This window comes from Sinocyclocheilus grahami, unplaced genomic scaffold (assembly GCF_001515645.1).
Source record: "Sinocyclocheilus grahami isolate Dianchi unplaced genomic scaffold, SAMN03320097.WGS_v1.1 scaffold187.1, whole genome shotgun sequence".
Classification (NCBI taxonomy): domain Eukaryota; kingdom Metazoa; phylum Chordata; class Actinopteri; order Cypriniformes; family Cyprinidae; genus Sinocyclocheilus; species Sinocyclocheilus grahami.
This window is the reverse complement of record NW_015505366.1, coordinates 315,963-330,045: the sequence shown is the minus strand read 5'-3', so window position 1 is coordinate 330,045 and position 14,083 is coordinate 315,963. Positions and strand designations below refer to the sequence as shown.

Genomic DNA, 14,083 nt, shown 5'->3' with positions numbered 1-14,083 from the left:
GCGTGTGTGTGTGTGTGTGTGTGTGTGTGTGTGTGTGTGTGTGTGTGTGTGTGTGTGTGTGTTGCTATGTAGGTTTAATGACCAGCTCAGTCCTGACTGGAATCCATCTAAAACCCAAATGCCTTGATCCCATTATCAGGAATGCTGGGATCTCTTCAGCATTCTGTCCTGTACTATATGCTAATGTGATTTTGATTAACTGCCTCGCTAATGTCCCTTCACTGCGTGGTTGGGAGAGGGGGAAAAATTTAAGAGTTTATCATGGTGAAACCTCCCAGTCATATTTAGCTTTGTATGGGGGACCCTGATCAATTCTGATGTCCTAACCTGACAGGAAATTGCTATGCTAATCAATTTGTCTGGTGACTCTTTAACATTTAAAGAGGGACTGAGTGAAGCTAAGGGGAGGTGCTACATTTCTCTTACATACTATACAAACTGTACGTCATTGTCAGGTAGAAAGACATAAGAAGATGAGCATGCATTGCAACATTGCATCCCTTGTGAAAAAGAAGTACACTTTAACATACTTTTAAAAAGTACTTATGGAAATATTATGTTTTTAAAGAATATACTTAAGGGCAACCTAAATGTAATGTTTTGGACACTTAACTGAATGTTAATTGCAATTAAAGGAAAATGCATTATAGTTTAAATTTATATTAAATTAAATTAGCTGAACTTTTTTTATTTTTTTAAGTAGGACATCATCTCTTGTCTTTGAAATACATTATGGTTTGAGTTTACTGCGGAATGTTGTGACAATCCTTAATTGTAAATTAAAATACACTTTAATGTACTTTCTGTTGAAACTTGTATGTCATGTATTTAAATGAAGTTGCATTTTAGGACATTTCAAATATATTACAAATGTAATATTGAATAACAAATTACAGTTAAAATTATAATCGACTTTACATATGCTTTAGTATGTTAGTCAATACATCTTTAGAGCACAAAGAAATACTAATACATAATGATTTAGAATGTTCTTTAAAGTAAAATTTGACATTACAAAGTGCATTTAAAAAAAGTGTACTTAAGTATGTTAAGTAACAGTGATAAAAGTGTACTATCTTTACACTTAGGTTTCATTTCATTAACATCATATTCTTAAAAAGAAAGGCTCAAAGAGGTCATGAACTGCATTTTTTATCATGTTGTACTGTTCTCTGAGGGCCACTTATAATGCTATCTATATTTCTACATCATAATTTAGAAGTAATAGGCTATTTTCTGTCCTGTTTTGACCCCTCATCTGAACGCTCTGTTTGAATTAGGTGTGGCGTATTGTAGACTCAGAAGTACACGCCCACTGCTATGTGTATGTTTGACAGCCTACATCCTTCATTAGATGGATACTGCAGTGATTTAGGTTAAAAACGCATAAATACTCATTACATATCAAACGATCTGTAATAACAGCAATAGTGACCACATAATAAAAACAGTTACTCACATTTGTGTGGTGCGACATTACTGTTGGATCCAATATAGTCAGCACAGCATCGTCTTTTAGTTTCAATCTTTCTGAAAATCCTGCGTCTAATTGTGCTGATTTTAAACAAATCTGTGGAAAAATCAAGGGAACAAAAAAAACTGAGTTCTTACTAGGGATGTAACGATTAACCGCGAGCCGGTTGAAAATCGATTTAAATATGTGACGATTTAAATCGGTTGAGATGCTAAACAAATCGCGGTTCATTTAGGGGTAGGAGTTTATATGAATGCATGTCTGAGGGGAACTTACTGTCTTTAGAAAAGTTTAGATGGTATTTTTGCTTTTCCTCTTGCCTCTGTATAATGCATATTAAAGTTCACAAGTGCAGGGCTGCTTTGTTTACAGCGGAAACCAAAGAAACGCTTTAAGCGCCACCTGCTAGCAGAGAGTGAGTCTGCATCTCATTCAGCTCTGCTGTTTCTGTTTCATGCAGATATTTTTATGTATAGTTTCACAAAACTGAAGTCAAACCATTCATGTCCAAGCAATAATAACAGGACACATTTCATTTATAATTTGTCTTAAATCTAATTTTGTAAAAAATAGTAACCGTGAATCGAATCGAATCGTGAAATCAAAATCGTGAATCGAATCGAATCGTGAGTTGAGTGAATCGTTACATCCCTAGTTCTTACTGACGTGGTCTGGATCTTTATTAAAACTTCATCTTTGAAACATGAATTAAGATATTTTTAAAGGGGTGGTTGATTGCGATTTCACTTTTTAAATGTTAGTTAGTGTGTAATGTTGCTGTTTGATCATAAGCAATATCTGCAACGTTACGAAGCTGAAAGTTCATGCAAACGGAGATATCGTCTTTTAAAATTCTGGCAGTTTAATGCCTACGAAAACGACTGGTAAGGGACTACAACGAGTTACTTCCCGGGTCCGTTACGTCAAGAACCCAGAATTTTACATAAACCCCGCCTCCGGGAACACGCAGCAAAGGGGGCAAGGCCATGCTGCGCTGCTTTAGAGAAGAGGAAGAGAAAACTAGGGGTGCGCATAAAAATCTATTCATATATGAATTACGATTCTGTCTTCTAACGATTCTAATGGATTCACAATGTTCTAAAGCAGCGTTCTCATCCTGTTCCTGGCCTGGCCCTGCTCTGCACACGCTCTGCGTCTCTCTCTCTCGCTCTCTCTCTCTCATTCAGATCATCAGCTCAGTGAATACACTTATTTTCACATACTATAGCTATGAGAAGCATTATACATGGACGCGTGTGCGGTTGCCGAACTGTATTAAAGCTTTAATCAGAATAAAACCGTATATTAAAAGCTAACAGAAGCAGTCGCATTTACAAATAACAGCGTATCTAAAAGTATGAGACAACAACAAACACAAATTTTAGGCCTACCATTAAAAGCCGTGCTTGCACAGGTTCTGCGCGATCCTCTTCACTAATATCCTCTGCGTCTCAATCGGGTCAAATTGATAAGCAATATAGATGACATCATTGTTTACAATACAACCGGAGCACATGCCGCTATGTTGAGGGGCGGGACGTTTAGATGCATGCTAGAGGCGGCCTTGACTGTGCTGGACAGAGCTGTATCTGTGGATCAAAAGGGTTCTCCAGAAAGCTGTCGATAAGCACGTCAATAGAGCTGCCTCTTCTTGTTGGACGGCATGTGAGTGTGCAGCCGTCAGCATTTGTGATAAAGGTATATCCATTGAAAGTCCTGGAGGCTCATACTCTGATTAAGAATGACCTTCCCTAGGACTAACACAACTTTTTATAGCTAACTTACCCAAACTCTTTAACACCAGCCGCACATCTTAATAAGGTTTAATGCTATACTGGCTCAGAGAAGTTAAAGGGTTAGTTTACCCAAAAATGAAAATTAGGCTGCGTTTTACTCACCCCCGAGGCATCCTAGGTGTATATGACTTTCTTCTTTCAGACGAATCCAGTCGGAGTTATATTAAAAATTGTCTTTGATCTTTCAAGCTCTATCATTGCAGTCAGCGAGTGTTGCATTGCTTCAGTCCAAAAGAAGTTAAATAAAAAGCACCCATCCATAAAAAAAAGAGTCTCACACGGCTCCGGGGGGTGAACAAAGGCCTCCTCTAGCGAATCAATGCGTTTTTGTAAGAAAAATATCCATATTCAAAACGTAATAATCACTTTAATCTAGCTTGAGCTCACTGTTGTAAACGGAAGCGGTTCTGGGCGGATGACGTATGGAGGTCAGCTTTGCGCATGCGCCGCTCAGAAGTGACGAACGCGGAAGCGCAGTGGAGAGATCAAAACAAAACAACAGTCGAGAATTAGAAGTACAAAATGAGGATTTGTAAAGAAGAATGTCGGAGGATTTCAATTTAAGCCAAGAGGAGACTGGTTTTTATTTAACTCCGTTTGGACTGAAGCAATGCAACACCCGCTGATTGCAATGATAGAGCTTGAAAGATCACAGACAATTTTTTATATAACTCTGGCTGGATTCGTCTGAAAGAAGAAAGTCATATACACCTAGGACGCCTCGAGGGTGAGTAAAACGCAGCCTAATTTTCATTTTTGGGTGAACTAACCCTTTAAGTTCAGGCACAGATGTTAGCTATATGACTGGGTCTGGCCTTGTAGTCAGCAGTTCAATTCATCTCCAAAAGTGTTTACCAGAGTTCAGGTAAGCAGGGTTGTGAGCTATTCAGAAGTGTATTAAATGCCTTTTTAATCCATTTCAATTACCGAATTTGGATTAATGCAGAAAAATGCGAATTGAAAATATACTAGAATTAAAATTCAGTTAAATTAAAATTCACACTATAGTTCAAAAGTTTGAGGTCTGTAAGGTTTTTTTTTTTTTTAATGTTATTTAAGGAAGTCTCTTATGCTCACAAAGGCTGCATTTTTGGTCACTAATAGAGTAAAAACATAAATATTGTGAAATATTATTACAATTTAAAATAACTATTCTCTATTTGAATGTATTTAAAGTTAAATTTATTCCAGTCTTCAGTGTTAGGCTTCTTTTATGGATAGAACGTTGAAAAGAACAGCATTTTTTAAAAATAGATTTTATTTATTTATTTTTAAATATAAAGGTCTTTTCTGTCACTTTTCATCAATTTAATGCATCCTTGCAGAATAAAATAGATTTTTTTTTTTAAATGAATCTAGCTGACCCCAAACTTTTGAATGTTTATGTATATTACTGAATATATTACTGTCTATATTTACCTACAAAACCACAGGTTGTCAAGAAAAACCTTGAATGTTTTGAAAATACTTTCAAAAACATTGATGTTGAAGGTTTAAGGACAGAAAGAACATTAGACATACAGAGAGAGAGAGAGAGAGAGAGAGACTACACACTTGATTTTATAACCTTATTAGTTATGGACATACTGTTGGGAATAGTTGGAATAGTCAAACCATTATTTGTGGGGTGTCCAGATACTTTTAGCCATTATAGGCTTATGCAAACTTCTGATGCATTTAGGTAAATGAGAAAGGAGTAATGGAAGACGCTTCAATGCCCACTTAAACACACATTATGCTCACCACTCACAAGAATGCCTGAATTTAGTTGACTGTGAAACTCATCACTCGGACGTTATTGACTGAAACTGCCTCCCTAATATAATGTGGTTTGTGCAAAGCTAATGATTATTTCTTTGAGCGTACTGATGCGCATCTGAGAAATTTCATTTCCCCAGCTTAGATTAACAATGTTACACCCGCACCAAGAAAATCATTTACATTATTAGATAAATATGTTAATCTAATCTCACCCGCTCCCTGTGGTTCTTCCATAATTTCATTTTCCCAGGAGGAACTGCATTGCAGTCAGGATGAGTTGAACCGTGCACGGAGTACGAGTAGAGCTCTTTCTTATTTTGTCTTCACAAAGAAATAAACATGAATTTGTGCTCTGAGACCTCAGCTTTGCTCTTCAAATTAAGCTTGATGTTGACTGTGTGCATCTCTGCTTTGTTATTGTAGTTTATCCCACTGTCAGTCAGTGTCCTATTATTCTCTGAGTTTAGGGCCACAGGCCTTGCGTGGTTGTTTGAGAGTGTCTCTAATCGTCAGGGAGTGCATCAGTCTGAACTCACCATCTTTTGAGTCTGAGCTGACCTCTGGCTCATAGTGCCTGAGAGAAGGTGTTGAGTTCATCACTTTCTTACAGTTAAATCCACTGAACGTTCATCTGTCAGAGCAGTGTGGGTGTTATTCTGATGCCTCTTAGAATTATAGAACGATCAGAGAGGTCTTGGGGTATTATTTGCTGGTGGCAATTTTTTCTTGTTTTATTATAATAATATATTCGTTTTTTAATATTATATTCTTAAACTGAGGATTTATGCTGTCAGTGTCTGAAACTCTTTGAAGACGCAGGTGATTACAACGATTCTATCTCTAAATTCATCCACTCCACTGCTACAGCCATCAAGCACCACTTCTGTAATGAGTAATACTCTGAAATCATATTACAATTTAAAATAACCATTTTATATTTGTATATTTTAAAATGTAATTTATTCCTGAAGTCTTCAGTGTCATGTGATCCTTCAGAAATCATTCTAATATGCTGATTCGGTGCTCAAGAAACATTTGTTATTATTATCATTTTTTTAAACATATAGAACTCCTAACCAAATGTTGTGCACTTTAATACTTTTGTGATTTTATTCTTTGATGAATAGTTAGAAATAGAAAATGTTGTAACTTCTGTCACTTTTGATCAATTTAATGCATCTTTGCTAAATGAAAATATTAATTAAAAAATAACATACTAACTCCAAGTGGTAGAGTGTATGTGTGTGACGTGCATGTTTGTGTTTGAGTGATAATGCAATCATTTCATTGAATTTTTGCGTTATGAATTGATTCATTGTTTGAATTGAAACTCTTAGCAACTCTAACACTTTTTTGAAGTTTAAATCAGAGATACTATTAAAACATCTGTCTTAATGTTTTCATAAGGAAAGATCATGAAACTAGCCTATTGACGGTCTTTAGGAAGTGTAACGAGCAGATTAAAGTACATTAAAATAATGTTGATATTCCCAATGTGTTGTTTATTTTACATTGGTTGTGGTGCCTTTATCAAACCTCTTTGAGTGTTTTGCTGTGTGAACTAGAGGAAACCAGGGCTTTATGGGCAGTGAATGAAAAGCCCTGTGGGCACAGTAGTCTTCAGGGGTAGCGAGGAGAGAGAGGAGATAAGACAGACTGAGTTTCCCATGAGGCTGCGCTATCTCTAGCAGTCAGCCAGACAGTGAGAATGGGTCATTCAGTTTATTCAGACACATGCTGACAAAGCCAGAAACACACCCGCTCGCACACGCACATAAAAAGGCTGTTCAAACAAACCCGCTCTGTCACATACATTTCCCTAGTCGTACACCAACAAGCCTTGCGGTCATCATCATATGTGTTCTACTGAAGAAACAAAGTCACCTACATCTTGGATGCCCTGGGGGTAAGCAGATAAGCATCAAATTTTCATTTTTGGGTGCACTATCCCTTTAAATAGGGCTTTTTTCTCTGACAGTCTTCGATCCAATATGGCTTCCACAGATGAGGACTGGGCCTCAATTTGCAAAGCCACAATGGCTGTGTGCTGATGAAGAGATATCTCAAATGAGATTCACAGCTGTCTTTTTCCCATTTCTTCAGAGAAGGCTGTACAATAGTGAAATCCAGCGAGAGACATGGCATTCATTCTGATGATTATAGATAGGGTTCAGACAACAATGGGCTGCAGACACAGATTCTAGGTGTCAGAGAAGGTGAGAAGGTCTTCATAAATCTTCTTTTATACACTGAAAATTACTCAAAAGACTGAAGAGTGGGAGAGAGAGAAATCAGTCTAGCTGCTATTGATTTGTAGTTGGGTTCCCAGACATGTAGAGATGTATAATTTATGGAGCTGTCTTGGGAATGCTGTGTGATCTGGGATGAAACTTAAAAATGTTTCAATGGGCTTCGATTTTGGCAAAAAATATAGCCAGTAGAGATGTTATATTGAATGTGTGTTTGTGTGATGGGGCTTGTCAAGAAAAAAGAAACTTCATGTAGAAAGCATCATTTTATAACGAAATGAAAAGAAGCAGCAGCAGCAAAAGTTTGACTTAATATAACTAAATGCATATATTTTTATTTATATTTATTCTGTATGAAAAACGCATTGTTCCCTTCATTGTGCATGACAATTATAGCATTTGCTTGTCTTCTAATCATTTTTTTTCTGAAGTTAAACATCAGTGCATGGTCCAACAATTAAAAAATTTAAAAAACCTAATCAAAATAATAAAGATTAATTAATTCTTGTGTTATTATAATCGATAGTATTATTGTAATTGTTTTAGTTGTCTTTTGGGGTTTTCAGTGTAAAAAATGTCAGAGTACTTCCTGGGTCAGAGTTCAGAGAATACAATGTTCAATACAGTGTTCAAACGTGCTTATTAGGGATTTCCCAGCATGTTGAAAAAGTTATTATTGTAAATCTATTTAAATAGATTTTTTTTCATATGGTTTATTTAAATGTCTCATTGGTGTTTTTATTGTCTTATTGTCTTGTTTTATTGTTTAGTATTTGTGTAAAAGTTTTACATTGAAAATAATTACAAATGACAAAAATGTTATAATTTATTGAGTCAGATTTATTTTTTATTATTTAAATTTTTTTGAAAGAAAGAAATTACTTTTTATTCAGCAAGGATGTTACATTTATTAAAAGTGACAATAAAGACATTTAAAGTGTTACACAAAAAATCCTATTTTAAATAAATGCTCAATGGTTTCAAACTATAGAATTTTATTATAGTTTTATATAATTAGTTATTGTAGTTTTCTAATAACTTTCTATTCACCAAATTCACCTAAAAAATGTTTCACAGTTACTACAAAAATATTAATCAGCAAGTTTTCAACATTATTGATAATAAGACATTTTTCTTGAGCACCAAATCTAGTGTGATTCTTAAATGGTCATGTGACTCTGAAGACTGGAGTAAAGACTGCGGAAAATTTAGCACGTCACATTTAAAATTATAACAATATTTCACAATATTATAGTTTTTACTGTATTTTTGATTAGTAGTGAACATTAGATTTCCAAAAACATTAAAAAAATCTACAATCTATTAATAGTATTGTATTTAGAGATGATATTGACACTATCTTAGAAAATTTGTTTTGTATGAAAATTTGTCCTTGTGTTGTATATTATTGACTGATCAGCATCCAGGAATATGCCTTTTGGCATTAGTTGATATTTTATTCTTGAACAGCTCTCTGTGTTGCTTTCACTCATAGGTCGACAGACGTGTCCACCAGAGAAGTTTGACTGTGGCGGCTCGACGAGCAAATGCGTGTCGTTGTCATGGCGCTGCGATGGTGAACAGGACTGTGAAAATGGAGCAGATGAGGAGCAGTGTGCTGCAGGTAAGTCCTGGGAGGAATGAAAAATAAAGAGGAATTCACTAAAAATAGGTCCTGTCTGGATAATGTACAGTTAGTCTTCAGTGCATTGTGTGTGTGTGTGTGTGTGTGTGTGTGTGTGTGTTTAATGTTCTTGCATTGATAAATTGTCACAGCGGGTGAGAATGAGTGTGTTTTATGATTATAAATAAAATAGAAATTCTGCTTACACACACACTTTCTCTCTCTCCTTTCCTCTCTCTCACACACTAACACGCCTGCACACACACAATAATCCGGCTGCCAAATAAAGGTATTTCAATTTACTATTAGATTATAAACCAATATTGATTTAACTTTGCTCTTTGACATGCAACCTATAAAACCATTGATTCTCCAACTATCTCTATTATGGAAATATTATGTATTATGCATTTGGCCTTTTAAAGCCCTTCAGGATCTTTATCAATATAAGAAACTCCTAAATACTGCTGAAGGGCTCATGGATAAAAGCAAACTCAGCATTTTAAATCCACGGCAGAGCAGCTAAAAATTTGCTGATTTGTTTAGTATGGCTAAATATTTTCTGTACTGTAGGCTAAGTCACCTGTTGATTATTATTAATATTACAGTGTCTATATTAGAGCCCGACCAATATATATCGTTTTGCCGATATTATCAGCCGATATGAGCCTGTCGCCGATATATCGGTATCGGCGAATATGCTGCAGATATGCCGCCGATTTGACATTTTTTTTACAGATCAACGCAGATAAAATGCTTGAAATGGTGTAATTACTTAGTTTGTCCAGCAGAGCGCGCTCCATTGTTTGCTACTGGCGACCTGGATGAAACGCTTTAAAGCTTAAGTCTATGGAAAACCATTAAAACTTTGAATGGCCATATCTCCATAACGGCGCGGCGAATCCGCACCAAATTCGGGGGATCCCTTCAGCTCGAGAAACCCTCTCAAACGAGAATCGTACGTCTAGAGGCCTGCTTTCTAATGAGACCACCCCCGCGTCGATAGCCCCCGGGGTTCGGGAGTTACGGGTGGTTAAATTTGCGGTCCGGCGCCGACCGATCAAGCATCTCTAAATTAGTTAGACATTAGAAGCTGTCTATAGGTTGGTGTTGTATTGTCAATTCAAATGTAAAAATTGTATGTGTGTTACTTACTTTGTATTTTAAAGCCAAAATATACTGATGAGATCATGCTGGCTGGACTAAAGAGATTATTGTGTTTCTCTGTTGGCCATTATCCAGTAATGTCTACAAAATGCATATATCACAATTGAATTGCCCTGTTGTGTTCATAATATGTAATTATCCTGCCTATTATCCAGCCTAGACACGCGTGCTTTTCATATCTCCAAACACAGCAGAGTGAAATCTCTTGTCCTTGTGTCACTATGGGTTTACGCTTTCTCTTATACTTAATCATGTAATAATGAAATACAGGACACGTCTTTCAACTCTATCTTTTATGGTTTTCCATTTTCTGACTATTAGCACTATGATTAGCAGCGTGACAGAGTTTGTTTATCTCTGTGGATTTATAGCTGTGATTTGCGTGCCGTACAGTCCTGCGCTGAACTGGAAAATAAGAGCATTAACATCGCTGTAATATTTCACTGTGCTGCTGATTATAATTGATTTCCTGCTTGATGTCTGGTCCTGAGACTTCTATTTTTTATTATAGAATAACCTGCAGGACTGCTCCTTTTGATTTATAATTGAAGATGTTAAGGCACGGTCTATGAATACATATTACTCGTAATGCTGTACAGCCCATAACTTCTGAAGAATCATGTTTTGCAAAAATCACATTTCAAATCTTTTTCAAATCAATCACCTCCACGTGAACCAGAAGCTCATCACAGGGACAGAGAACAGGGACAATAATAATACTTTTTTTATTATGAAACATGTTTAGCTTAAACCTTGGCTGTTTTGCATCAACCATCTTTAAAATTCTGTATTTGATTTATTGTAAATATACTACCATTTCTTGTTTGGAAAGGCAGGAGTTCCAGCCCTGGCTGAATGGCACTGGTTTCCATATGCATCCATGCTGCTCATTCTTCCCTTTATCCCCTCCGTTACTGCCGTAGTGGCTGGTGCACACGTTATCATATGGCACATGGACATTAATTTCAGCATCACACCTTCTTCCCTTGCCATATATATAATGCATTATTTGCAATTATATACATACATTACCCTACTTGCTTACATACATCGCACCTGGGTTATGTTGAATTGTAATGCAAGATGTTTTTAAATATATGCTTTACCCATGTTATGCTGATAGTAGTGTTATGTTGTTTGATTTAGTCCCGGGTCAGAGGAGGTGGGGATGAACCTGAGCATTGCTGGAGACAGTTTTTTATGTATCAGCCGCGCTCTTCCAGTCTCGCCAGTCACCTGGAAGAGGATCTGGTGAGGTCACGTGACCATTATAAAAGGAGCTCTCGCTCCAATGTAATATGTCTCTCGGTAGGCAAGACAATTAACAAAGCCTCACTGTAAATAAACATAACTTTGCACCAGAGTGCATTTTTGAGTTGGGCCATCTCTGTTTTTCTACATCATGGTGCGTCCTAGAAGCCCGCTGAAAAGCGACTTCTTAACATTATTATAATTACAGTTGAAAACTGTTCTGCTTAATATTTTTTGCATTTTTGCATAAATTACACATTAGATTTGAGTTATCTTAAATAAAATGATGGTTCTAAAACCAGAAAAGACATTTTTACATTTACATTTTAATTACATTTGTATTGTTTTTTTAGTGTTGCTGTAATTTTTTGTATGTCACAGTGATTCCAGTTTACCTCTGATTTTTTTAATTTTTTTTTAAGGAATTGTTGACAAAAGTTCAGGCATTTTTTTATTAATAATTTAATAAACAATTTACCCCAGAATAACAGCGTGTAATGGTGACAGTCAACAAACATTATTGTGTAAAAAGGTTTTTAAATAAAGCCAGCAAGCAGCAAAACACTTAACAGCATTTATTCATGTTGCAGTTGCATGCTGGGAAGTTGGAAATCAGCAGCATTGCTCAGAGTTTTTCAGAAGCCTCTGTTAAGCTAGTTGAAGAACATTTGGGGGAAATGCGTTGGTGGTGTTATGTAGATTCAAAGTTGTTCAGAATTCTTAGTACCTTGTGGGCTGGTAAAATGTAATAGCTTATTTACAGAGCATTATACATAATGCTAAAAACATAATACTGATTTAGTGCTTTCATTTGCTGAATGGGGCAACAGTGCACTTTTAGTGGGTTTACCAGACTCCAAGCCCTTTGCACCCTCAAAGCCCTTTGTAGTGTACTAAAGGTTGGAAGATTTACATAAAACACATCTTGGGGAGTTCCAGACATGAATAATATACCTCCTAACATCACTTTCCCATTTTTGTAGAAGAAAGGCACTATTTTCCCTCAAACTCAGCTGTGTCCCTTTTGCTCTCTGCTCTCTCTTTCCCCTCTATTACCTTAATCTCCAGATACACTGCGAAGAAAGCTTTTAAGTATAAATTGTTATCAGTAACCTGCATTAAAAATGCACAATCAAAGTGCCCTGTGCTCTTGTGGAAGCCCTGTGAAGAAAATTTTAAAGGTTTTAATTTCTGAAACTGCTTTTAGACCGAGAGAGGAACCCCTGCTGAGGCAGAGCTGTGGCGTTTAGCTCATTATGAGGGAGGAGTTCCATGACGTGAGGGGAAAAAGCATTGAAGCCTCAAATGTGTGAAGTTAAATTGCTGGTTGCATATAATATTAATAATAAATGCGCATGTGTGTGTTGATTAGGTGCAGTGCCATATAAACACAAACATGTACTTTTTTGACTTTAAACATTCCTTATATTATTCACAGTTTTGCTTGAAATTGAATTTGAATTTGTTTGGTCAAACTGACAGCATGATTATAGAAGCTGTGAAGGGACGTTCTCACTGTGTATGGATTTATGTTGATTCAGTAATAATATGTACTGATTATTTGACAGAAATACCTTAACAAGCAATATATACTGTCCTATGCACAAATATCTAGCTATCATGAATTAATGTTCTGCTAAGCAGCTCAAACAAAACTTAAATAACAAACTTGTTAATCTTAAAGAGATATTATTTAAAATTATTATTAAAATTATTCAGGTACTCAAATGTACCTTCTTTCATTTAAAAACTCTGTCCACCTTCTGTGGAACAACAAAGAAAATATTTTGAAAAGTGTTGGTAACTAAACCGTTTTGGTGACCATTGACTTCTATTGTATGGAAAAAAAAAAAAAAAAAGGAAAAACTATAGATCTTTTATAAACCACAGAAAAAAGTTATAGAGTTTTGGAACAACATCATTCTGTCAGTAAATGAATTTTAGTTTTTGTGTGTGTTAAAAAGACTTGTTCATACCAAGAATAATAACTATATTAGGGTCCACACCAACGGAGCATTCTGTTTATTAGAAGTAGGGATGCTCCGATCTGCCTTTTTTGCCTCCGATACCTAGGGTTCGGTATTGGCCGATACCGATTCCGATCCGATACCAGTGAAGTTTTTTTCCCTCATTTAAATAAATGTAGTATTTATATATCTCTGTGTGTGGAACTGATAATCATTCTTTCACAATCTACTAGATACAGACTACTTCATTATAAAGAAAAATAAAATAAACAAATATGAAAAAATATAGGCCTATGTATATTTATAATCTATGACAAAAATGTATCATAAACTAGGTTAGTGGATAATTCAGTCGCAAAAGTTATTCTAGAAGCACATCAATTCTGCATGTTATGTAAGACTCTCGCTCTTTGCTCATAGTGAGAGAAAGCAACACCGAGTCGTGCGCCTTCACACTAGAAACACATTACGCCAAATACACAAACACAGGTGCGCTGCGCATCCATTCAAACGAGCGCTCAGTCAGAGTGTTCTGTGAGTGAAAATATATCTGTGCTAATCATATACTCAGCATCCAACTCACACTGGCGAGTAAAATCTGAGAATTTATTAGCCATTGGCTAATATTAGACATCATTTAGTCGCCCAGAGTGAAGATTTAGTCGCATATGCGAGTGATTTACTCGCAATGTAGAGGGTTGACAGTCTATGAGCACGAATCGCTTACAATGTGCACACATTATAAGCGCTTCGTGTTAAAAAGTGCAAAGCACAAAGGGAAGAGAAATTGATGC

The 14,083-nt window shown here is 36.0% G+C and overlaps 1 protein-coding gene across 3 annotated transcripts in view; it reads left to right on the top strand.

Annotated features, from left to right (window-relative positions):
• Positions 1–14,083, top strand: part of lrp8 (low density lipoprotein receptor-related protein 8, apolipoprotein e receptor) — a 180,291-nt gene that overhangs the window by 95,584 nt on the left and 70,624 nt on the right. For all 3 annotated transcript variants that reach the window (XM_016284694.1, XM_016284693.1, XM_016284691.1), the window contains exon 4: positions 8,776–8,904. In XM_016284694.1, the coding sequence (XP_016140180.1) occupies positions 8,776–8,904 (129 nt within the window). The remainder of the gene's footprint in view (positions 1–8,775; positions 8,905–14,083) is intronic.